The 23,689-nt window shown below is 60.4% G+C and overlaps 1 protein-coding gene across 9 annotated transcripts in view; it reads left to right on the top strand.

Moving 5' to 3' along the window:
• CTNND1 (catenin delta 1) overlaps positions 1-23,689 on the top strand; it is a 28,936-nt gene that overhangs the window by 1,763 nt on the left and 3,484 nt on the right. For 2 of the 9 annotated variants that reach the window (XM_041402177.1, XM_041402175.1), the window contains exons 1-15: positions 18-77; positions 13,485-13,603; positions 14,336-14,649; positions 15,662-15,733; positions 15,983-16,141; positions 16,337-16,869; positions 19,935-20,398; positions 20,491-20,674; positions 20,932-21,049; positions 21,356-21,509; positions 21,897-21,914; positions 22,153-22,221; positions 22,873-23,000; positions 23,119-23,269; positions 23,495-23,687. In XM_041402177.1, the coding sequence (XP_041258111.1) occupies positions 14,455-14,649; positions 15,662-15,733; positions 15,983-16,141; positions 16,337-16,869; positions 19,935-20,398; positions 20,491-20,674; positions 20,932-21,049; positions 21,356-21,509; positions 21,897-21,914; positions 22,153-22,221; positions 22,873-23,000; positions 23,119-23,269; positions 23,495-23,687 (2,438 nt within the window). In that variant the 5' untranslated portion in view covers positions 18-77; positions 13,485-13,603; positions 14,336-14,454. Of the gene's footprint in view, positions 1-17; positions 78-13,484; positions 13,604-14,335; positions 14,650-14,787; positions 15,548-15,661; positions 15,734-15,982; positions 16,142-16,336; positions 16,870-19,934; positions 20,399-20,490; positions 20,675-20,931; positions 21,050-21,355; positions 21,510-21,896; positions 21,915-22,152; positions 22,222-22,872; positions 23,001-23,118; positions 23,270-23,494; positions 23,688-23,689 lie in introns of those variants that run through there. The other 7 variants (XM_041402176.1, XM_041402179.1, XM_041402178.1 and 4 more) reach the window with 7 other exon arrangements.

Raw genomic sequence — 23,689 nt, 5'->3', positions numbered from 1 at the left:
ACAGGTGTTGCCTGGATCGCCGCCGCCGCGGGGCGGGACCGCCCCCCCTCGCCCGTCCGCCGAGGAGCCCGGCCACGGTGAGTCCCGATCGCGGCGTCCGTGCCGCCGCTCAGGGGGCAGAGGGGAGGGAGCAGAGCCGGTGCGGGCCGGCGCCTGCCGGGCGCCGCACGCCCCCGCGGCGGCGGCGGGGCGGGACGGGCCGGTCCTCACTCGGCGGGGCCGGATCGGGGCTTGGCCGCGCTCTCCTGCCGGGGCCGGTCGGTACCGGGTCCCGGGAGTCCCGTCCGGCCCGGGAACCCGTGCCAGGCGCGGCCGCGCCCCGGGCGCTGGCGGCGCCCGGCAGCCCGCGGGGAGCGACACAAAGGCGGCTGGGCCGGGCGGCCGCCCCGCTCCCCGCCCGGGGCCGCCGCCGCTCGCCCTGCCCGGAACAAAGGCGGCCCGTGTGCCAGCTTCCCGCGGCCGGCACCGGCGGGCCCCCCCGCACTCGGGCGGGGATCGGGGCTGGGTCCCTCCGCGGGGTCTCGGTCGAGGCACGGTCCGGCTCTCTGACTCTGCGTTCGGCCGCCCAGTTCGGCTCTGCCGGTCTGCGCAGGGGCTCCTCGCCCGGTGTGTCGTTCGCCTGCGCCTTTGTTCTGCCGGGGAAGGGGCCGGTGTGCCCGGGGGGGTCAAGTGTGCGGGTGGGGCTGCGGCTCCTCCTAATGGAATCGCTCTGAGCTTCAAAACAGCCCGACAGGCCCGTCCGCCCGAGCTCACAAGCGACAGCGAAACGCTTCCCGAGGAGGCAGGACGGTGCCGGAGCCGGCCTCGGGGGTCTGCTCAGCCGCCGGTTCGTTCTGAGTCTCCCTTGGCCACCCTGTCATTTTGCGACAGCCCGGCTGCCTCCCCCCTGCCCAGCGCTCGTCGTGCCTTCTCCGGTGACCGTTCCCGGCATCGCTTCGCCCTGCACGGTGGGCATTGCTGTGCCTCCTCGGAGCGTTGCAGAGAGGAGACTTAGCTTGGGGTGAGAAAGTTTGGGCGCCTCTCAGTCATGAGGGCTGCTGGCATCTGTGAGGCACCCGCGGGCTGGCAGAAGGGAGGTGGGGCACCTCCGTTATGGCCCTGGGCTTTGGGCGAGGGAGCCTGGACAACAAAGCTTCCTCTGATTGTTGAAGAGAGGGGTGGACCTCCTGGAGTGCCTCTCTCTCCCTCCAAGGGCTCGGTGCCCTTGCCCTTCCATGGAGCCAGTGACGATGGGGCTCACAGGGCGCTGTCTGGCGGGCCTGGGTTGTCCTGTGACCAGCAGGAGCTGGAGGCTTCTCTCCCAGGGTTGTGGCACCCAGGCTTCTGCCCAGCTCCCGGTCAGCCAGAGAGAATCATCTGGGTGCACGGAGCCTTGTGATGGTATTGAACTGCAGCTATGTGTAGTTTCACTGATGCCCTCCCTGCGCTGCACAGGTGCTTTTGGATGTGACTGTCCAGGTCTTTGGTGTGGAGAATTGAGCTTGTCCGCAGCTTTGCAAGCGTGCTGGGATCCTGTAAGCCATGCTCGCAGCTTCTGTTTGAAGTTTCAGCTTCCATGCCCTCTCTCTCCTGGATGTGGCAAGGTGGGGTCAGCAGCTGGCTGGTGACTCCCAGGCTCCAGCCTCTGCTGGGGCTCCTGCCAATGGAGCGGGGCCGTGTCCGCCAGGTCGGTGGCAAGAGCCCAGGCAGGAAAATTGTTAGTTGTCTTCTCCAGGGTTACCTTGTCGGCTCCATCCTGCTCCCAGGGCTTTCTTGAGGCAGGTTCCTTACCTGCTGCTGTTTGCTCATGCTCTGTCAACAACATAAAGGCAGTTTTTAAGGATCTGCTCTTCCACTTGGATGAGTTTGGCTGGACTCTTTGAGTGTGCAGACGACCGTCCTTTGCCGTGTGCAGCATTGCTGGAAGTGCGGAACCTTCCTGGAAGCGGTGGGAGGATGAAAGCGCTCGCTCAGTGGAGCATGCTGGGCTTGCCTGGGCTGCCGCAGAGGGGTGAGCCTCCTCCCTTCCGAAGCAGAGGTCAGGCCCTGATCGTTGTGGTTGAGGAGCCCTTGAGGCCATCCCTTCCCTAAAGATGGGCTGGGAGTCAGATGAATGGTCCAGCCCAGACCGCGGAGCCGGCGTCTGTCCCTGGATTGCCTCTCATCTCTTCCCTCCTCCAGCCTCTGGCACGGAGATAAGACCTTGGCCCATTGTATCTGCAGTGGAGGTGGCTTTAGGACACCCAGAAAATAATAGTGTGGCTTGGATCATGCCTGGAAGGCTATTGGCTTCTCAAAATAGCTTACCATGTCTGTGGCCTTAGGGGGAAAATGCTGGGTAAAGCTCTTGGTTTCCCTTCCCAACAACCCCTCAAAACTGTCTCTCATTTACTGTTGGCAAGGACAGAGCCCTTTCCCAAGACTGTGGTGATGCTGTCTCCAGGGAAGTACAGAGCTCTCCTGGCTCTGAACTCGTGTCTCTGCAGCACTGTGGCTGTGTCCTGTCCCTGCCTCGCTGACAGGGAGAAGCGGAACCCAGCGCTGGTTTGGGTCAATAGAAGACAACAGGTGTTGCCTGGATGTGATGACAAAACCTGAACCTGGGCAATTCAGGCACTCCTCTGTGTGTGACACAGGGCTTGGCCAGTGGAGGAGGTTGTCCTCTGGCACAGAGTTCAGGAATGTGCCTCACCGCGAGGCTGTCAGAAAGGGGTTGGATTTACGGGCTCTCGACCAAAGTCCTCAAGTTTTCCGAGGTGGCCACAACCTTCTCTTTGCCTTATATCATATGAGGAGGCTGTTTGGGGAGGAAATGTTTTTTTTAGAGCCAGTTCTTGTGTTGGAAACCCCCAGCAGCAGGCTGATGAGTCTGTCCAGCTCCTGCCTGTCTTGTGCTTGTTGCTAATCCTCCTTCCTTCCCTCCAGGAAGGCTGCTGGTGTTCGTTTGGCACAGGAGTGCCTGTCCCCTCTGCCCTGTCCAGTGACTGCTGCATGTGGGGCCTGACCTCTGGGTTAATGTGCTCTGTTGTGTTCCCATGTGCCTTCAGCTTTTGGGGTGGCAGTGGGTGCAGTGTGATCCTCCTGTTTCCCTTTGCCTGTGGAGGAAGCAACTTTTCCCTGTGAGAAATACTGCTTCCTTGTGGTGTGCTGTGCAAGGAGAGGTGAGATGAGTTGGCTCTGCTGGGTGTGGGGGCAAACCAGTGACTAAGGAGCACAAGCTGCTGCGAGGCGTGGTGCCAGGATGGGCCAGTGTTTCCCTTTGCCTGTGGAGGAAGCAACTTTTCCCTGTGAGAAATACTGCTTCCTTGTGGTGTGCTGTGCAAGGAGAGGTGAGATGAGTTGGCTCTGCTGGGTGTGGGGGCAAACCAGTGACTAAGGAGCGCAAGCTGCCAGGCGTGGTGCCAGGATGGGCCAACCCTTAACTAGGGTGCCAGTCACCTCTGCTTTCGTCTGCTCTTCCCAGCCCAGAGCAGCTGCTGGTCGGAGGTTGGCAGTGGGACGTCTGCCATAGGTCCAAGTACGGACCTTGGACTGAGGTGGGAACAATTGGTCCCTGCTGCCCAGCCCTCCACACCAGCTCCTGCTGCCTTGAGGGAGATGTGCATCCCTGCCAGGGGGTGCTCATAGGAGTGGTGCCCAGGAACTTGTGCCAGTGTCCCTAACCTCACGCTGCAGGTCCATGGTGACTTAGCACTGCAGAGCTCTTACTGCAAGAATGCTTGTGCCAGTGCAGGCCTGAGGACCTGAGCCAGGCTTGCCATGAGTTTGATTTTAGCAGGTCTGTGCCCAGATGTTTGTGCTGATGGGACAGAGAATTTCTGCTGTGGTACCAATCTTGGTGGGGTGCTTGTCCAAGTGTGCCTAGCTTTCCAGCACAAACAGGGAAGGGTTCAGGCAAATTGGGGTAAGGGCCAAGCCCTGGGAAGAGCTCTCCTATAGCCTGGCCAGGATGGTGGTGCTCTGGAAACGTCTGCAGCTCCAGGCTTGCATGAGATGCCCCTGCATGGGCTGGGGTTGGTGACAGCAGCGTGCTGGGCTCGTGTGTGTGAGGGCAGGAGCTGTTCCCGTACCTCCATCCTGACCCTGACTGCTCCTGTTCCTCTGGGCGTTGGCCCTGGTCACAGTAAATGCTGCTCAAAGTTCACTGGCCCTCCTGGACACACCTCAGCTGTACCTGCCACTGCTGGGTCCCCGAGGGCTGGGCTGTGGGCACCAGGCGTGGGGAGAAAGCAGCAGGAGTGGGCAGTGGGAGGGCAGCTCTCTCTTCTCCCCTCATCTCTCACAGCTTTTGCAGCTGTGAAAGCACCTCCTGCATAGGAGAGTGGTTACCTGGGGGAGGGAGCAAGGTGGCCCCCTGTGTGAGTTGGATGGCCTTGGACTGGATGAATATGGGGAACTGGTTCCCGCCCATCCAGAAGGAGGAAGGCGTCTCACTGTCCCCAGACAATCCCTTTTCCTCTCAGCCCCATCTCGTGTGGCGCTGGGGCTGGTCTGTTCCGAGAAGAGCCCCTGGCTCTCTCGGCTGCTTCCCTGTGCTCCCTGCCCCGGTCCTGGCCCAGTCGGAAAGGGGAGGCGGTGGTGCTGGGCTGCATGTGGGTATCTGCTGTGGGTGGGAGGGAGTGTGTGGAACTGCAAAGACGAGTTTTTCCGACCTGGAAGGGTGGGTCACCGGGGGTGTTTGCATGTTGCTGGCAGGCCCCTTGCCCAGTGGAGTAACACATTCCTGCGAGCGTGTTGCTGCATGCAGGGCTGCTGCTTGCCATGCTTGGCTTGGCTGTGGGCTGGCCGGCTTGCTGCAGGGGGAGAGATGTTGTCCCCCTCCTGCTCATTGGGGTCTGAGGGGGAGGAGGTGGAGAGCCCAGGGTGTTTCTGGGAGAAATCCTCTCTGATGTGGGGAGCCTGCCTTCTCCACATTGGCTTTGTGCCATCCTTACTCTCTCTTCTCTTTTTTGCCTGCTTTTACCTCCAGAACACCCTGGTGTGGCAGAGCCACCTGCTCTCCCCTGATCTCTGCCCAGGGTCTGTCCCCAGCAGCTGGCTGCAGTGGAAAACCACTCACTTCCCTTCTCCGTTCTCCTTTCTGCAGCAAGAGGAGCCACCCTGTGAAGGGCAGGTGGATGGGCCTGCAGTGCAAAACTCTGGCAGCAATGAGAGCTCTGAGGCGACTCATGCTTGGCTTTCCAGGGTGCCCTGTCCTGCCTTTAGGAGCCTTGGCAGCCCCACAGTGTCAGGGAGCTCTGAGGGAATTGAGCAGACCAAGGAGATGAGGTGTGTGAGGGAGGGAGGCTGGAGAGCTGGCTTAGGGGGCACACATTGTGCTGGGGCTGTGGTGTTGGTGCTCCTGTAGCTCTGCAGGTAACCAACCCATCTCTGGGGCATGGCAGGCACAGCCAGAGCCTCGAGGGGTTGGAAAACATCTTCCACGCTCTCATCATCGGATGCTCCCAGCCCTGGACAGGAATGTGATAGCACTATGGGTGAGAACCTCAGATGTGTTCCCTGGGGGCAGACTGCTTCCAGCGAGCTGGAAGGCCAGCCGTCTGGTCTCCTGGTTGAGCCATGCTGACCTCCTGGCTGGCACAGCTGGCTGAGGCTGGGCTGGTGGTGGTGCCCATGCCTGGCATTCCCAGCCTGGTTCCAGATCGTCTGCATGCAGGCCAGGGGCAGTGGGGAGTGGCCCTTGGCAGGACGTCGTGTTTAGAAATTTGCAGGAAAGGGAAGCCACGATGTCATCTCCTGTCTGACCAGGAAGCGCAGGTTTCCTTCCCTTCGGCTCGCACAGGAGCCTGGGAAGGTGCTTGTCAGAGCCGGGGGTGCAAACAGTTTGGGCAGGGGGCTGGGTAGGATGGAGTCCTGCTGGCCCACTGTCCTGTTTGTCCCTTGCTGCTCTGTGTGAGTGCTGGCTCCTGCTGGCCTGTGTGTGCACCTTGTGGGGCCTTGGAGCGCTCTGGGGGACTTGCTGTCACCCTGCTGCAGCACCCCCTTTCCCCACCTCCGGCCGTGATTCACTCCCTGGCTCCTGCCTGATGCTTCTCCAGTGGCTTTCCTTCACCCATTCATTACTGCTCTTGGCAGGGCCCTCGGAGCCATCTCCAGCAGAAACCGGGCACCTGATGAGGTCATGCTGAGCCGGGGCGTTCAGCCCAGCCCCGCGTGGTTTGTGCTCTGACTCAGCCTGTGGCCGCCCTACCTGCTCAGGGAGTCCGGGCTGGCTGGGGCTCGGGGAGGGGACAGGGGGTCCCACTCCTGGGCCGCTCCCTCAGGCCGGCTTGTCTTAATCTCGGCAATTCCCTCCTGGCCACTCCCTCACCAAATGCTACTTCACCTGTTTGCTCAGTGTGGGGAGGGGAGGTTGTCTCCTCTGGAAGAGGGAAGGGTTCCCTGTCTGCCTCAGGGGTGCCTGGTTACTCTTTGGGTGGGGAGACCCCATGTGGGGTTTCTGGGAAGACTAGGGAGCCCTGTCTCTTACCCTTCTCCCCACTCCTGGTCACGGTTCCTGGGTGACTTGCTGGAAAGGCAGATAGTGCTGGCTGCCCCCAGTGGTGCAGGTCCTGTGCTGGTGCCAGTGAAATTGCCCTGTGCTTCCAGACCCTGTTTCTTTGTCCACTGGTTGGAGCAGGGCCTGGAAGCCAGGACCAGTTCCTGGGGCTGCAGGTGTGTGACAGGAAATGATCTCAAGTGACTTCCTTGGGAAGAGGGCTGTGGGAAGGGCTCTATGCCCGCGAAAGGTCCGAAATCCATGTGTTTGGGTGCTGGGCCGGCGCAGGTAGCTGCAGCTGCTTGTGCCCGTGGCCTGATGAAGGGAGGCTGCCCCTAATCCTGCTGGGAATGCTGGCCACCAGACTGCAGCCTCTCTGCTTGGGCACAGCCAGCAGCACATGTGAGCTCTGGAGTAGCTCATTTGCCCCTGGGATGGGGAGCTAGTGAGAGCAGTTTCCCCCATCTGCCGTGCCCTCGGCTTGGGCAGGCAGCCTCGGGTCTCACTGAGGGAGGGGACTTTGCTCCCTGGACTCTGCCAATATGGCCCTTATCTCTGGTGTGTTTGTTTTCCCTGCGGGAGAGAGGCAGCTGAATGGGATAGTTGAGCCCAGCAGAGGGTGGGGGCACGGGTGAAGGGCAGGGACATTGGCGTGGCTGGAGCCTGGGGGGCCGCGTTGACCTTCAGCTCAGCTCCAGCGTCCACTGAGCCTTGTGGCCGTGGGGACAGCTCATGTCCCCCGTCGAGGTGGCCACTGTTCCTTGGGTGGAGCAGGGGGCTGCCCTGCAGTCCTCCTGCCCGCCTCGGGCCGTGGTGGCAGAGCCGGGGGCTGCTGCCTCCCCCTGCCCGGGAGCCGCTGGGGTGAAGCAGGAGCCCGCTGGCTTGCCGGAGCGTGGCCTGCCCCGGGAATGCTCTGGCCCCATTCCCAGAATCCGGCGCTGGGTGTTTGTTTGCTGCTGCGCCCCCGAGGTCTGGTGCTACTGTGACAGGAAGCGGGGACGCCGGGGGGAGGGAGGCCGGCCGCCGGCTGGGGATGTGCCTGTGAAATCCCTTTGTCCCTGCCGAGCGCTCAGCTGCGAATTCCCACAGCGAGGAGAGAGCCGCCTTTGTGCTGCTGCAGGGCTCCCGACATGTGAATCTCCTGGGCCTGGGGGCGTGAGCCGCGGGGCTGGTGCAGAGAGGTGGCAGGGACCCTGCTTGCTACTGTCCCCAGGGTGGGGACCCTCACAGCAGTGCCCCGTGGCAGCAGGGCTGCTGAGGTGTCCGTGGGCAGTGGGATGCAGCAGGATGTTGCTGGCAGGAAGGCTCCAGCCCTGTGGCCGTCCCGCTTGGGGGCTGCGGGTGGACAGAGCCTGGAGCCCAGCGGCTTGGCTGCCCTCCTGTGCCCCTCTCCTCCCTGCAAATGCCGAGGGAAGCTCATCTCCCTTGCTCTCCCCATGGTGCTCCATGGCTGGTGCAGAGGGTCGGCAGCTTCCCGGCTCTTCTTTCTGGAGGGAGGGAGCTCCTGGCATGCTGTGTCCTGGGCTGTGCTCAGAGAGGGGCGAGTGGCCCCCGGCGTGCCTGAGAGGACAGCTGCCCCGCCGCAAGATTGCTGGCATTCCAGCAGAACAATCCCTGCTCTCCACTGCCGACCCTACTCTGCTCCGTGCTCGGCTGCCTCACTCTGCGCCCTGCTGGGGTGGCACCGGTCTCCGGTGACCTCAGCGCAGCCAGGGACAGATCCCTTCCCCAGGGATTGCCCGTGTTTCACAACTGTCGGCTGTGTCCAGACCCGTCCTGCAGACCCGATGGGTATCTCCTTTCTCGGCCCCCTGCCCTGGCTGAGGGAACGACCCACGCTCCTGCTTCCTCCTGCTTCCTCCCCTTCAGCCCCACCCTGTCCTTATCACTCCCTCCTCATCCTGCTCCCTGGCTGCCAGCCCGCTCCCTTATAAGGTGCGATCTGCGCTTGGCTTGCATCTCCAGGTGACTCCCCTCTCCTAAGAGAGGCTTTCCCAACCCATCCCGGCTACGTGGCCATCATCCCTGGCACTGGGGGCGGCAGGTGAGGTAGGCCAGGTGGCGATCTCGCCGCCAGTCCAACCAGTTGGGTGTGAAGGGCGGAGGAGGAACGGCTCCCTGCGTGTCCCTGCCCGCGGCGCCACTCCTGGGTGTTCACCTGCGGGCTCCTGCCGTGACCGGCACCTGGGGCACGGCTCCCCCCGGGGAAGGTGCGGCTGGGCCGGAGCAGGCAGGCGCCCAAGGCGGTGTCCAACCTGCTGCTGGAGCAGCCCTTTTCTGGCCAGCTGCCAGCCTGTCTGAAGTCCACTGTGCTCTGTGACCTGCCTGGAGGAAGAGACCTCCTGGGGGCCATGGAGGCAGCTGGAGCTCAGGGCAGGAGGTGGGGAAACCTCTCCCCTGATGTAGGCTCTGGCAGGGCCAGGGTAGGCTGGGGAGTGGGAGCAAGGGTTCTCACTCAGCCTGGCAGCAAAGATGTGTCAGCCTGGGCAGGGGTCCCTCCAGGGGGCTGCTCTGAGGTGATGGCTGTGGGCACCTTCGTGCCTCTGGGGTTGGGAGAGAAACAGCCAAAACTCTCCTTCACCTGCACAGGGATATCGGATCTACTGCCCACTATCAGCTGTCCTGCTTCCCCCAATGGCCTGAGAGCCATTGGTGTCCTGAGCTGGACACAGGAGCAGGTGAGCCTGGGCCTGTGGTCTCCCCTCCTGTGCCCTGCTGCTTCAGCCAGGCTGAGGTCTGAGGATAGATCTGTGAGCCTGGGGCCTGTGCTTGGCATGGGGAAAGATGCCAAGGATGCCGGCTCATTTATTTTTTAGGTAATTGAGACTGACCAGAAGCCTGTGGTGAATTAGCAGGGCTGTGAGCCTGTGCAGAGCAAGTGCACTGCAAGCACTCGGACAATTGCAGGTTTGAATTATTGATGGAGATTCAGTTTTTCCTAAGTGCATCATGATAGGCAGCTGAAACCAGGAGGATTTGTTGCTTCCTCTTTCTCTCTCTCGAGGATGGGATCTGGTGCTGAGAGCTTTCAGAGAGTGGGCAGCCAGCTGGCTCTCCTCAGGCCCGTGGGCTGAGAGAGAAAGGCCAGTTATTGGAGTTGGGGACTGTGTTGCAGAATTCCTCAGGAAGCGCATCCCTCTTTGTCAGCCTGGCAGGTGGGTCTGGCCCAGGAGCCCCAGTCTGGCACAGCCAGTCTGGATGAGGGGCTGTGTCTGTCCTGACTCTGATGGAGCTGGAGAAAGGCTTTGCTCAGGTTTCATGGTGTGGGGGGCTACCAAGGGTGTCTGACCCTGGTGACAAACCTTGCCATGTGCTGGACAGGTGTCTGGGGGTCACAAACAAGCAGTGAAGCTGTGTGAAGAGCTGGGATGTGGCAAACTGAGCTATTCCCCGTCCCTGGTGGCAGCAGGACAATGGCAGTGAGCACCTGGTGTGTCCCTTAGCAGGGTGCTGGGGTGGGGATGATGTGGCAGAGGAGATTCTGACTTTGTAGGAGCTCGGGCTGGACTTTGCCCATAGTGTTCTGTGCTGAGGCAGCAGCCTTAGCCCTGGGCATCCCAAGACCTTTGGGTGACAGCTCTCCAGGAACTCAGGGCATGGAGCAGGGCTGGAGCAGGTTGTTGGAAGAATCCATGTAGAGGACTGTGCCGGAGATCCCCTGTGCTGCAGCAGTGCTGCCTGTCAAGCTTTCAGTCTGAGTCTTATCTGCCGGATCTTGTCCATTTTCCCTGGCCTGTGGAGTACAATTCCCCATCTGCTGGCTCGGTCTGGGCCCTGGGGTTAATCTTTCTGTGGCAGACTCCAGAAAAACACTCCTGGTTGGGAGCCTTCAAGGCCTGGACTCCATCCTCTGGCACGGGAGGGTGCAGGTGAACTCTAGGTGGGTATGTCTGTGGTTTGGCCCTGGAAATTTATTTTTCCAGGCAAAGGATTTATTCTGTGGGAAGGCACTTCTGCTGGAGAAGCTGGGGTGAGAGGTTTTGGAAGAACCTGCTGTGTCACAGCTGGCTGCAGCGGAAGAGCTGTAGAGGGCTCAGGGTTTGGGGTGCCTGTCTGGCTGTATCCAAGCCTTTATCCAGATGGGAAGATTGTGATGGGGAAGTTCCATGCACAGGTGGGCTGGCAGCTGCTTCCTGGCCAGCAAAGGGGCTCTGCTCCCCACGCTCTGTGGCATCTCTCCAGTGGACCCGCTCTGGCTTTGGGACCTGTGGGCACAGCACAGGGTGGGTTGGTGCCAGGAAGTTGGGAGACAGAGCCAGGGCGATTAGGTGTGAAACTTCCTGGGTGGCTGCATTGTTTCCTGGGATCCCCTCGTACTGATTGCTGGGGGGACAGAGAGTATTCTGCCCTGGGGTGAAGCTGCTCAGGGTGTGCTTTGTCCTTAGGCTTTTTGGTTTGCCCTGAACTAGCCAGCTGAAATATTTTTGGCTTGCTGGGGTTTTTAAGTAACGGGTGTGTCAGCAAGTGCCTCTCTCATGATGAAAAGGCTTTCATGAGCCATCCTCAGAGCCGGTCAGGGTCTGGCTCTGAAGAATGCTCTGTAGTTGGATCTTCAGAGGCTGGGGGGAGGAGGAGGGGAATGGGTGCAAAGCGATCCCTGGAATTTCACCCTTGCGGGTTCCTGTGTACTTGGCTTTGCACTGTCACGAGTAGCTCACTGGCTGGAGGGAGCAGGATGCATAGCTGAGGCTCTCCCCTTCCTGCCCTCCCTGTCTCATTCCAGAGATGGCCACTGAGTGCCCCGGACAGCACTGGGACGTGTTGAGGGGCCTTATCCCTCAATGTGGGGCTGGTTCCTCACAGCTGGGGGGTGTAGGGCCAAGTTTGGGGCTTGTGTGCCAAACCCAGGGAATGGCTGTTCTCCAGCTGGGATGGTGCTGGCTGTTGGAGGAGACAGCTTTTGCTGACCTCTCTGGACCTGGCACTGCCCCTCTGTAATTACGTCTTTAATCCCAGATCTATGAAGACAATGGCTGGAACAAGAGTAGAGGGAGCTGGTCTGTCCTGGTGGTGGAGGAAAACTGGGAGAGACCCCGTTCTGCTGGCACTTCTTGCCCATCATGGAGCTGTGTCCAGTGCTCAGGGCAGGAATGGCAGTTGTGGTAGGCAGTGCAGCCCCCTGACACTGAGTCTCTCTCTTTAATATGCCCTGATCCTGCTGGGAGACCCTCAGGTGGCCCCTCCTTGAGCATCCATTGGAGCCAGAGGGTGCGGGACCTGTCCTGTTCCTTCCCCTGCTGTTGTGTTTACTCCCTGTGGAAGGGACGGGAAGGAAACAGCCTCACAGCTGCTCTGGCCCCTTATCTGGGGCCCTAACAGCCCTGCAAGTTTCATTGTTAGTGTCCATGTTTCCCAGCCCCATTCCCAGGGAATGTGCAGAGGTGGGGATTTGGGGCTGGGGTGTCCCTGTGGGCTGTGTGGGCCCTGCCTGGCAGCCATGTGGGACCGAGGGAATCTTCTGGGGCTCCTGTCCATGCTTCCCACAGATCCAGACCCTGCTAGTCTACGCTTGCTGCAGGCATGATCCTCTTCATGAGACCAGACCAGCCAAGTCTCTCATTGCACTCAGGGAGCCTCTGCCCTCCTGTGCCCTAAAAATCTGCCTCTTCTGCATTGGCACAGTTGAGGGCTGGCCAGGGAGCACAGCTGCTTTGACAAGGCCGTGTTGTGGAGGATTGCTTCTCCAGTTCCCCTCTTTTAAAGGGTTTGCTTTACCACTCTGGAAACAAATCTCACAAGCCAGGGGGACTGCTGGCTGGGATTTTGGATGCTGCAGTTGCATAGGGTTTGCTGTACAACACTGGGATGTGGCAAAGATCCGCTCCCCTTCCAACAGGGAGTCCTGGAAAGGCTGAGGATCTGTGCCCCTCCTTAACGTGGGTGGTAGTCCACCAGAGATAGGGGGTGTTACTCATGGATAGAAGTTGGGATGTATCAGCACTGTTCTGGGAGGCACCAGCTCTCTCCTTTGGTGAATCCTGCAAATCCACAGTGCAGGTGAGCAGCAAGGGTCAGAGCCATCCCTACATTTCCATACAAGGCTCAGGGAGCCCATCTGTTGGAAAAACCTCAGGGAGTACCTGTTGCAAGGTGGGAGGGGTGGAAAGCTGCGTGCATGAGCCAGGAGTCATGTCTGGGAGCCTCCAAAAGCTTGCTTGAGCTCCAGAGGGTGGTGGGTGTTCTCCCTGGGGTGGCTGTGCCACGGCTCCTTCTCCTGCTGGGCACTATGTGGGCACAAGTAGAGCAACTGGATGTTTTTATTGATGAAGGCAGATGACAGAGTGGCAGTGACCAGATGGTGGAACGTGCTGTGGGCGCCCTCCAAAGCGCTTGGAAAAGATCCACCCTGCATGGCTGGGCTCCGTTGCGGCGGTGCCACCGTGGCTGACACGCGCCTGTACCCGAGGGAGGCTTTGGGGAGCAGAGCCACAGGAGGAGTGGGGAGGGGTTTGACAGATCAGAAGACTTTACTGAGCTGCTGTGCACCAGCATGTGCTGCAGGACGAGTCTGGAGGGGCTGCACGAGGTGGTGGGAACAGGGATGATGATGCCTGCGTGAGCTCTCGGCCCCGGGTCGTCCTTATCGGCCCTCTGGGGCGGTGGCACCGGGAGGGGAGTGGGCAGAGCCGCTGCTGGAGACCGTGGGAAAGCAGCTCCTGTGCTGCCTGCCCGGCTCGAGCGAGTCCCCACATGCCTGCCATGACTGCACAGCTTTGGGAAAACCTCTCGGGCTTGCAGGGACTCGGCCGGGCTGCGCGGGAGGGGTGGAGGCTGAGCCCTGGCCGCTCCTCTCCGCCTCTGCCGGTTCTCCCGTCGGTGGGAATAGTGAGGGCTGCTGGAGTCTCCGTGGAGCTTGGGGGGCTGTTGTGGGAGCAGCGCCGCGTTTGCCACCCCACCTGCCCTCCAGACCCATCCCTCAGAGGGAGGGGGTGGGAGAGAGGTGCCCCTTTCCCGGTTCTGTGCCCACCCTACCTCCTGTTTAGGGCTTCTTGTTTGTGATTTTGACCTGCTCCCGCTGTCCCTGCAGCTCTCTTCCCTCCTGCTTCCTCACTGTGGTGGCTGGGCTGTTTCTCCCATGACTCTCTGCGTCTAGACCTGGCTGTCCCGTGCCTTTGCCAATCAAACCTGAGCTTCCTCCTCTGACAGGTCTGTATGGAAGAATATTGCCTTTCGGTACCAAAATGTTGATTGTGGCTCACTTGCTGTTCTCCTTTGGGCGGGGGTGTTGGAGGGGTCCAGGCTGAAGCCCATTCCCAGGTCTGTGGGCTGAGGTTCCTTGGAGGGAGAGCCCTGGAGGGCGGTGAGTTTTGACAGCAATCAAAGGGGCTCATGTGATCCCCCTTAAAGATTCATTCCATCCTCTTTCCTGGCTAGGAAGGAGCTGGGGAGCCAGGGCTGTTTCCCCATTTCTTGCCATACTAGGGAGGAGGGAGCAGATAAGTAACATGGCCCTCTCCCTCCACCCTTCCCTGGAGGAAGCAGTAGGATGTGGGTCACTTCTCATTCTTCAGGAGTGTCCCCTGCCCCACCCCAGGGACATGCCCTCCCCTCCTGCACTGTCTGCCCGCAGCTTTTCCTTGCCCATGAGGTGTTCCCTCAGCCCACAGCAGCTCTTCTGAACCTGGCTCAGCCCCAGCTGTTTGCTGCGCTGGGGGGACTTTCCGTTCCCACAGTGACACTTTTCCAAGCTTTAATGCTGGAGCAGTTTGCATCTGAGTCCTGCTCCAGGACCCTCTTGCCAGCTCTCTGGTGATGGGTGGGAGCGGGTGTTAATGCCATAAGATTTTTTTTTTTCCTGTTCTGAAAATCTGTCTTAATGAAATCAGTCTCTTCTGACCGCTCTTCTCTCCTCCTTTCCTCCCCCAAAATCATGTGCAGTGAAGAGAGGGGCTCCTGCCCTTCTGGCTCATTTTTCCCACCCTCACCTTGACACCAAGCCGCCTCTGCTTGTGCCTCCCCGTGCCCCCCGCCCTGCCCACCCTGGGCACCCGTCACCCATGGACGACTCGGAAGTGGAGTCGACCGCCAGCATCCTTGCCTCTGTCAAGGAGCAGGAGGCACAGTTCGAGAAGCTGACCCGGGCCCTGGAGGAGGAACGGCGCCATGTCTCAGCCCAGCTGGAGCGAGTCCGGGTCTCCCCACAGGACGCCGGCCCGGGCTTGGCCAACGGCACGCTCACCCGGCGGCACCAGGTAAAACACCCCCTTGGCAGAGGGGCGTGCACAGGCTCCTGGAGCCCCCGGAGCTGCCTCCCCTCAGCCCTCCTTGGATACGGGAGGTGGAGGAAGGGCCCGGCTGTTCTTGTGGCACTGGTGTACTGGAGGCGGTCTGGGGGTGTGCAGACCTCCCTCGGCAGACAGAGGCTTCAGGAGAGGCGGTGACAGTCTGGAGGGTCTTGCTGCCAGGTTGGCTCTGCTCTGGTTTTGGGAAGGTCAGAGATTGGCTGTGCTCAGTTCCAGGGCATTTCTGCTCCCCATCCCTCTCGGCTGCTTGGAGGGCAGCTGAAATGCTGAGGCTGGGGTGTGTGTCTCCCTCTGTGTGTGACAAAGGGCAAATCCCTGGACTCTCTGTGTCCCCACATGGCCAAACCAGGGCTGGGAGAGATCTTCTCTACAGGGCTGGAAATGTGGTTTCCTCTGCCTTGGCTTGAGGCGTCTCCTCACTTTCTCAGACTCAGTCTTGGAGAGCGGTGCTCGGAGGGCTGGTGCATGGTGGTGTGGAGGAGCCAGGTGCCTTTCTGGCTGTGGAAGGTGGTGGTGCCAGGAGGGATCTGTGGGGCAGGGCAGACAGAGGAAGAGTTCAAGTGTCAAACAGCAGCACCCTGTGATCGGCCACTGCGCGGTTCTCTCAGGTCCGGGGGGCCTCCGGGGTCACTGGTGACTCCTGCGTCAGGAGATGTGGAAGGTGTCCAGGGCCCTGCTGGGGAGCAGGGAAGGGACGTGGCCATTCCATCAGGAGCGTGCGGGAGAGTTGAGCTGTCGGGGTATCTCCTCCGACTCTTGCCCAGGCTGACCTAGAGGAGATTTGCTTCATGTGGCACAGAGCCCTGAGGAGGGTGTTCCTCTGCTGGGGGCTCCCGTGGGGTGCGTGGTGGGTGTCTCTGTCAGATGCATGAGATGGGCTGCTCAGGGCCCTGCAGAGAGGTCAGGGTGGGTATGTGGGACACCAGTGTAGTAAGGGGCCTGCTGCCCTGCTGTGTTTCAGAACGGACGTTTCCTGGGCGATGCTGACCTGGAAAGGCAGAAATATTCAGATCTGAAGCTCAACGGGCCACAGGTAGGGGGAGCTCAGCCCTCTGGCTGTGGGCAGCCTGCTTGCTGTGGGAGGGTGCAGGACACTGCCCCAGTGTCCCCATTCCAGATGGGAGAGGGTGATTTGGGCTCCTCGTGTGGCCACCCTGGCTTACAAGTACCTTCTTCCCAAGGGTATCAGGGCTCCCTGTAAAGAAAGATCTCTCATACAGCTGACACCAGGAAGGCCCAGATTGGTGACAGGGCCTGATTGCCTGTTGCTTTCTCCCCTCAGGACCACAGCCACCTCTTGTACAGCACAATCCCCAGGATGCAGGACCCGGGCCAGATCGTGGAGGAGACGTACACCATGGAGGAGGACCCGGAAGGGGCCATGTCGGTCGTGTCTGTGGAGACGTCAGATGATGGGACAACTCGGCGTACAGAGACCACGGTACGGGCCTGGGGACACCATGGAGGGACAGGGCATGGTGAGGGACCCTGGTGGCTGGGTGCTCTGCCATGAGCAGGAACAGGGAGTGAAATGTACCTGAAATAAAATGCTGGGCTGGAAGGGGAATCCGGGAACACAGGGACACGGTGGGTTTCCTGATGCGAGCATGCCCTGCACGTGTGTCACCCCTTCCAGGTGAAGAAGGTGGTGAAGACCGTGACCACCCGGACGGTGCAGCAGGTGCCGGTGGGGCCTGACGGGCTGCCTTTGGAAACGTCCCCCGTCACCAGCAACTACGTCCAGACCATGGACAGGAACTTCCGCAAGAATGGCAACGGGGGCCCCGGCAGCTACCTGGGCCAGGCGGGCACGGCCACCCTCCCTCGCAACTACCACTACCCCGACGGCTACGGCCGCCCCTACGAGGACGGGTACCCGGGCAGCGACCACAGCTACGGCAGCCTGTCCCGCGTCACCCGCATCGACGAGCGCTACCGCCCCTCCATGGACACCTACCGGGCCCCCAGCCGCCAGGACATCTACGGCCCCCAGCCCCAGGTGCGCGTCGGGGGCAGCAACATGGACCTCAACCATTTCCACCCCGAGCCCTACGGCCTGGAGGATGACCAGCGCAGCGTGGGCTTTGAAGACGTGGACTACGGGCTCATGTCTGACTATGGCACGGCCAGGAGGGCGGGCACACCCTCTGATGCTCGGCGGCGGCTCAGGTATGTGGCAGGAGTCTTTGGGGTCCCTTGAACTTTACCATCCTTGGAGGAAGGAGAACCATGGACGCAACACTGTGAGCTGAGTCACGCGCGGCTCACACAGGAGAAAACTTGCATCCGCTTCTAATTGTCTGCTTTAATTGGTGGTTAAACCTGGGTGCTAATTGAGCCGGTCAGGAGTTCCAGTGGGCAGCTGGATGTAGCTCCAGGCTCTTCCCTCTGTGCCACCGGGGCTGTGTGTGCTCTAGTGTGGCACATCCATCTGGGAGCGGTGCCTGTGTGGGTTGTGTGTCGGGAGCAGCTGCAGTTCCATGATTGTGCTCTCCCCGAGCCAAGGGCAGCCCTGGGAAGGGGAGCTTAGCCCAGGCTGGGGTTAGCAGGGCTCGGCTGGCCGGGAGCATTCGTTCCTGCACAGCCCGACCCTGCTGCAGGGCAGGGCGGGAGAAGCTGCTCAACCTGTTTGGCAGCAGCAGCAGCTTCTCCCCCTTCTGTGTCTGTAGTGATGGCGGCTCCTCCAGCTTGCTGGGCTGTGCTGCCCTCAGAGGCCAGAGCAGGGTCCTGGCAGTCCTTCCTGCCCTGCCGTGCATTCAGGATGTCACCTGTCTGAGGCCATGACTCCTACCCATTGGTCTCTTGTGCCAGCTGTCCCTGCACAAGCGGTGCTTCCTGATTTGCTTCTGGCTGTGTTGTCAGCAGGGCTTTGGGCAGGTGCTGGAGGTGACTCTGGGGATGGTGAGGTAGTGATGGAGTGAGGGGCTGAGACAGAGTCCTGGACATGGAGAAGGGACTGTGCCAGCACCTCCTGAGTGCCCCAGAGTGGGCCCAGGCAGACAGGTAAGTCTTAGCACAGGCAGCCTAAGATCCTGGGACATAAAGCAGAGACAACAGGGAGAGACTTGGGGGAAAGGAGGCTCTTGCCAGCCCCTGTGGAGATCTCCCTGATCCAGGTGCATACTATAAATCCATGGTAGCTCCTGGCTGTCAGAGGGACTGAAGGAGCAGCCTTGTCTGTCCTTGTGGCTGGTGCCAGCACAGGTGCTTCTGGGCTGTGGTGAACCAGTTGGGGCAGTTGCTCACCCGGATGGATTTGCTCAGCCTCCTCGTTTTGTGCAGCTTGTGCCGGCTGCAGGAGGGCAGGCATGGCTGCTCCGGGCTTCTCCCTCCTTGGGCAGCCCAGGACAAGCCAGTGTTGGCAGTTTTGAACACTTGACTATCAGGTCTGGTACCTCAGGGAGCATCTTGGGCAGAACAGGTTACATAAGCGTGTCCAACGCCTGGCTGCTTGTCCAGACAGAGACTCTGGCTTGTGTACTTTTCCTGGGCTGTGTCCTGGGTGGCCTTTGAGATCATGAGCCCTCTCTGCTGCACAGGAAGGTGTCTGTGCTCCTGCTGCTCCATGTCCTGGAGGAAGGGGGTTACAGGAGTCAAGTGCAGGAACTGCAGCCAGGTGGGAGACTGGGTATGTGGGTCACATAGAGGGAGAAGGTCAGTTCTGTTGGAGTTGCAGGAATGGCTCAGGGTATGAAAGATGGGTTGGTGGGCCCCTGAGCCAGCTCTCCCTCTCCCCGGGCAGAGTGATAAAGATCACAGCAATCTGTGGAATCCGTGTGCTGTTGAACTTGGCTTGTCCCCTGCCTTCTCAGTTACTGTCCACACTGGCTGCCCAGCTCACAGGAATGGGAACAGGGAGAGCAGCGTCCCCCCGCCTCAGAGATGTTTGTCTTGAGCAGGAGCCTGGCTGTTAACGACTTCCTTCGGGAGGCAGCTCGCCAGGCACGCGGAGCCGAAGGAGCGCCTCGAGCCGCAGGATGCTGTGCATGCTGGCTGCCACCGGCTGCAGAGAGCTCTGGTCCCTGCTCTGGGGCTCTTGTCAGAGCTCCCTCTCTGCAGGGAAGGAGGGAAGGGGATCCTTCCCATTCCCTGCCAGCCCCATCTTTCCTGGAGGGGATCCTGCACTGCAGGAGGTGGGATCCTCCACAACTGGAGGGTGGGATCCAGCACCACAGTGGGCAGGGAGCTCCCTTTTGGGGGAGCGCGAGTCTTGGCACAGGAGTGGGACAGCTGCCAGCCGTGTTGGAAAGTGTTGGTGGCTGTGTCTCGCTCCAGCCTCGTGCTGCTGCTCCTCGGCACCTCTGAGCAGCCAGCCATGGGTCATGTCCCCACTGGGACCTGCTGGAAGCCAGCCTGGCAGCCTGCTGCCACACCATGGCTGTGCCACAGTGCCCAGGGATGTGTGACTGTGGAAGTGACTCTTGGGCAGGTCCTGTACCAGAGGCTGTAGGAAGGGAAGTGATGGCAGCAGCAGGACCTTGCTGGACCATTCTTGTCAGGATACTCGGGGGCAAGAGCTGCCTGTGCCTGATCCAGGAGCTCTGGAGGTGGATAAACAGCGAAGGGAAGTGATGGCAGCAGCAGGACCTTGCTGGACCATTCTTGTAGGTGGATAAACAGCCCTGGGGCAGGTGTGAGCTAGAGTGGAGGTACAAGACTCTCTTTGGGTCTTGCTTGAATGTCCTTAGTGCCCTAGCTCAGCAGGAGCTGTCCCCTCCCGTCCCTTTCTACTGGAAATCTACTGGAAGACTCTCTTTGGGTCTTGCTTGAATGTCCTCAGTGCCCTAGCACAGCAGGGATGACTGAACTGTCCCCTCCCATCCCTTTCTGCTGGAAATCTACTGTATTCCTCTGCCTGGGTGGGGGAAGGACTATAGTGCCAGTGACTGCAAAAAGGGAGAGTCTGGGATTTGAGAGGTGTATGTTCTGGGGGTGGGAAATGTTACTTTGGCATGCGGGGCAGTAGTTACACTTTAAACTTCTATGTGCTTGTTTGGGCTCATTCCCAGTGCTGCCAGTCCGTGGATGAGCTGTTCCTGGCCAGGGCAGGGGTCTGGGAACCATGGCTCTTCCCCAGGCATACCCTGGGAGCCACAAGGTTGATCCCTGGATCCTGTGTGGCCAACTCGGCCTGTCCCCAGGGTAACAGCACACCTTGCCTGTGGGTCTGGCTCTTGCCTGTGCCCCAGTGCTGCAGAGATCAGAGACCAAGATCCCTCTGCCCTCTCTCCTAGGAGTTATGAAGACATGCTGGTGGATGAAGTGGCCCCCGACCGGTACTACTGGGCCCCGCTGGCCCAGCACGAGCGGGGCAGCCTGGCCAGCCTGGACAGCCTGCGGAAAGGCGGCCCGGCCCCGGGGAACTGGCGCCAGCCGGAGCTGCCGGAGGTCATAGCCATGCTGAGCTTCCGGCTGGATGCCGTCAAGTCCAACGCAGCCGCCTACCTGCAGCACCTGTGCTACCGCAACGACAAGGTGAAGACGGAGGTGCGCCGGCTGAAGGGCATCCCCGTGCTCGTGGGGCTGCTGGATCACCCCAAGAAGGAGGTGCACTACGGCGCCTGTGGAGCTCTCAAGAACATCTCCTTCGGCAAGGACCAGGATAACAAGATCGCCATCAAGAACTGCGACGGGGTGCCCGCGCTGGTGCGCCTGCTGCGCAAGGCCCACGACATGGACCTCACCGAGGTCATCACAGGTAGTGGCTCCAGGGAGGGCAGGACAGGCTGGCCCCTGGGGTGCGTCTGTGGTCAGGGGCCAAGCGCTCACTTTCCACTTGTGGCCTTGCAGGGACGCTGTGGAACCTGTCCTCGCACGACTCCATCAAGATGGCCATCGTGGATCACGCACTACATGCCCTGACCGATGAGGTGGTCATTCCCCGCTCCGGCTGGGAGCGGGAGCCCAACGAAGATTCCAAACCCCGCCACATAGAGTGGGAGTCGGTGCTTACCAACACCGCTGGCTGCCTTAGGTATGGATCTGGCAGAGCACTGGCCTGGGTTTGGGCTGCCACGCTCCTTCTGGGCTGTTCCTGGCATTTCCAGAGGACTGTGGAGCAGCTGCTCCCAGAAGACAGCTGCTGGTGGTGCAGCCCTTGAATTTAGAGGCATGTACCCTCAGTGAGAGGAGCTACAGGAGCTGTTTTCTCTCTTGAGCTGTGCAGGGTGTGGGCTGTCCCTCGCCTGCCCTCAGCTGTCTCTCCCATGAGGGTTCTCTTCTGCCTGCCAGGAATGTGAGCTCGGAGCGGAGTGAGGCCCGTCGGAAGCTGCGGGAATGTGATGGGTTGGTGGACGCCCTGATCTACATTGTGCAGTCTGAGATTGGCCAGAAGGACCTGGACAGCAAGGTACCACTTGGGGGACTGGTGTTGGGAAAGGGAGAGCCTGCGTGGGGTGCACCTGGCGCTCTTGGACCAGGAGGTGTCTGGCACTCAGCCTGCAGTTTGGTTTGGAATGTTGGCCCTCCAACAGGGGCCTGATTGTGTCACTCATCCCCACACTGTCACCTGACTCAGGGCTTCCTGATCAGCTTGGATAAGGTCCTGGCTTGAATTTTTCTTGAGCTTTGAGATGAAGGCTGGGCCGGGCCCGTGCTTGCAGACCTGGAGTGCTGCTCCCTGTGTCTGAGTCAGACACTCTGGTTCTCTCCGCAGCTGGTGGAGAACTGTGTGTGCCTGCTGAGGAACCTGTCCTACCAAGTCCACCGTGAGATCCCCCACGCTGAGCGCTACCAGGAGACCCCCCTTGTCCCTGCCAACAACACTGGGCCCCACAATGCCAGCTGCTTCGGGGCCAAGAAGGGCAAAGGTTTGTGTGCCAGCAGCAGCAGGGAAGGGAGGGAGGGAGGGGAACAGACAGATTGAGGGTGGTCTGGGGTCTTTGTGCTCCTACTCAGGCATCTCGTGTGAAGCCTGACAGGCAGCTTTCTCTGGAGGCGCAGCGGTTCCTGCTTCCTTGGCTCTGGGAGCTGTTGCTTGGCTTGCCCAAAGCGTTTGACACAAGCTGTTGTGGGTGTCTGTGGTGGCGGGATGGTGATGGGTACATGTCCACTAATTCCACGCCTTCCCTTTTCTCCTGTGTTGCCCCTTCCCCTTCCCTTTGCTTTCTTGCCAAATGATCTGCCCCATGACGCTGTCGGCACTTCTCTCCTCCTGCCTCCTCTCTCTCCTGTCCTTCTCTCCACCTCACCAATAGACGAGTGGTTCTCCAGAGGTGAGTGCACTCTTGGTTTTACTTTTTCCATGGTTTAATTGGGTGCTTTCTCCAGCTCTCTTTGCCCCCCTCCCCAGCTGGGCACATTCTGCCTGCAGTGTGGCTAATGCCCCCAGTGTCCCCTCCTGCGACACGCTGGTCGCTTGCCTTCAGCTCGCCTCTGGGCTTGTTCCTGCAAGTGGCAAAGGGCTGAGGCGGGTGGGGAGGAGTCTCACACCTCTTCACTTGCCCTTCGAAGGTAAAAAGCTCCCAGAAGACCCTGGTGCCGACACAGTGGATTTTCCCAAAAGAACAACTCCAGCCAAAGGTATGCTCCTTGAGTGATTGTGCAGGACCTGGTGTCAGAGCAGCTTTTGCTACAGCAGCCTGGGAGATGAGTGAGTGAGAGGAGCTGTTTCCCCATTGAAGTGAGCATCTCCAGTGGGCAGAATTTGGATTTGGAGCAGGAATGCCCAAGGCCCTGTTAATAAAACATGAGCTCTGCCAGTACTTATGAGGATCTTGTGCATGGATGAGGTCAGCGCTGCCTCAGGACAGGCTTCAGAGGGAAAGAGTGCCCCAGGGCCGAGGGACAGCGCAGTGACACAGCCCTCTGTGGTGGTCTCAGACTTGCCAGCACAGTTGCCCTCTTGCCTGCTCTTCACTCCTGGGCATGAAGAACAGGCAGGAGTTCAAGTTAAAATCTGTCCTGAATTGTTCCCCAGCCATGAGAATGAGGAAGGGTCATTCCCAGAAGCCTCTGGGGACAAGTGTCTCACTGCATGTGAATCACAGCCCCTGATCAGGCTGAGGTTTCTGGTACCCTGGGGCATCTTGGCCCTCTCTGTGCCAAAGATCCTGCCCCCTGGGAGCCTGGGTAGAAGCTTCCAGCTTCATCTGCCCAGCAGTGCCCCTTTGGATTAGGCAGACGCTAGCAGAGCCCTTGGATAAAGCCTTCCTACCCATGTCCTCCTGGCAGGCTACGAGCTCCTCTTCCAGCCAGAAGTGGTGCGGATATACATCTCCCTCCTGAAGGAAAGCAAGACTCCAGCCATCCTGGAGGCTTCAGCAGGAGCCATCCAGAACCTGTGCGCTGGCAGCTGGACGGTGAGTGCCCACGGAGCTGGCGGCGTGACAGGGAAGGGGAGCCGGGAACACCACCCGGGGGGGCTGGCGGCGGTGCCAGCCCCGGGTGACACGGTGGCCCTGTGCCTCCCCCGTGCAGTACGGCCGGTACATCCGCTCAGCCCTGCGCCAGGAGAAGGGGCTCTCCGCCATCGCCGACCTCCTGCCCCACGACAGCGAGCGCGTGGTGAAGGCGGCGTCGGGGGCCCTGCGCAACCTGGCCGTGGACCTGCGCAACAAGGAGCTCATCGGTGAGCATGGCGCGCTCCTGTATCCGTGCGGGCCAGGCAGGAACTTCCTCCTTCTCTTGGCTCCTGGGGAAGTGTGTGAGCACAGCATCAGCCCACTGTGCTGCCCTCACCCAGAGCAGAGAGCGCTGAGCTCCGCGGAGAGAGACAGCAAAATGGGTCACTGAAGCGGTTTTCCCTTCAGTGCTGTTCCCTGCTTGCTCATGCCCAGCTCTTTATCCTTCCCAGGCAAGCATGCCTTCCCCAACCTAGTGAAGAACCTGCCTGGAGGCCAGCAGACACCTGCCAAAAACCTCTCTGAGGACACGGTGGTGTCAATCCTCAACACCATCAATGAAGTGATCGTGGACAACCTCGAGGCGGCCAAAAAGCTCCGGGAAACGCAGGGGATCGAGAAGCTTGTGCTGATCAACAAATCTGGGT

Source organism: Onychostruthus taczanowskii, unplaced genomic scaffold (genome assembly GCF_017590055.1).
Source record: "Onychostruthus taczanowskii isolate IOZ18803 unplaced genomic scaffold, ASM1759005v1 scaffold195, whole genome shotgun sequence".
NCBI lineage: Eukaryota > Metazoa > Chordata > Aves > Passeriformes > Passeridae > Onychostruthus > Onychostruthus taczanowskii.
The sequence above is the reverse complement of the archived record's forward strand: the minus strand, read 5'-3'. Positions and strand labels throughout refer to the sequence as shown.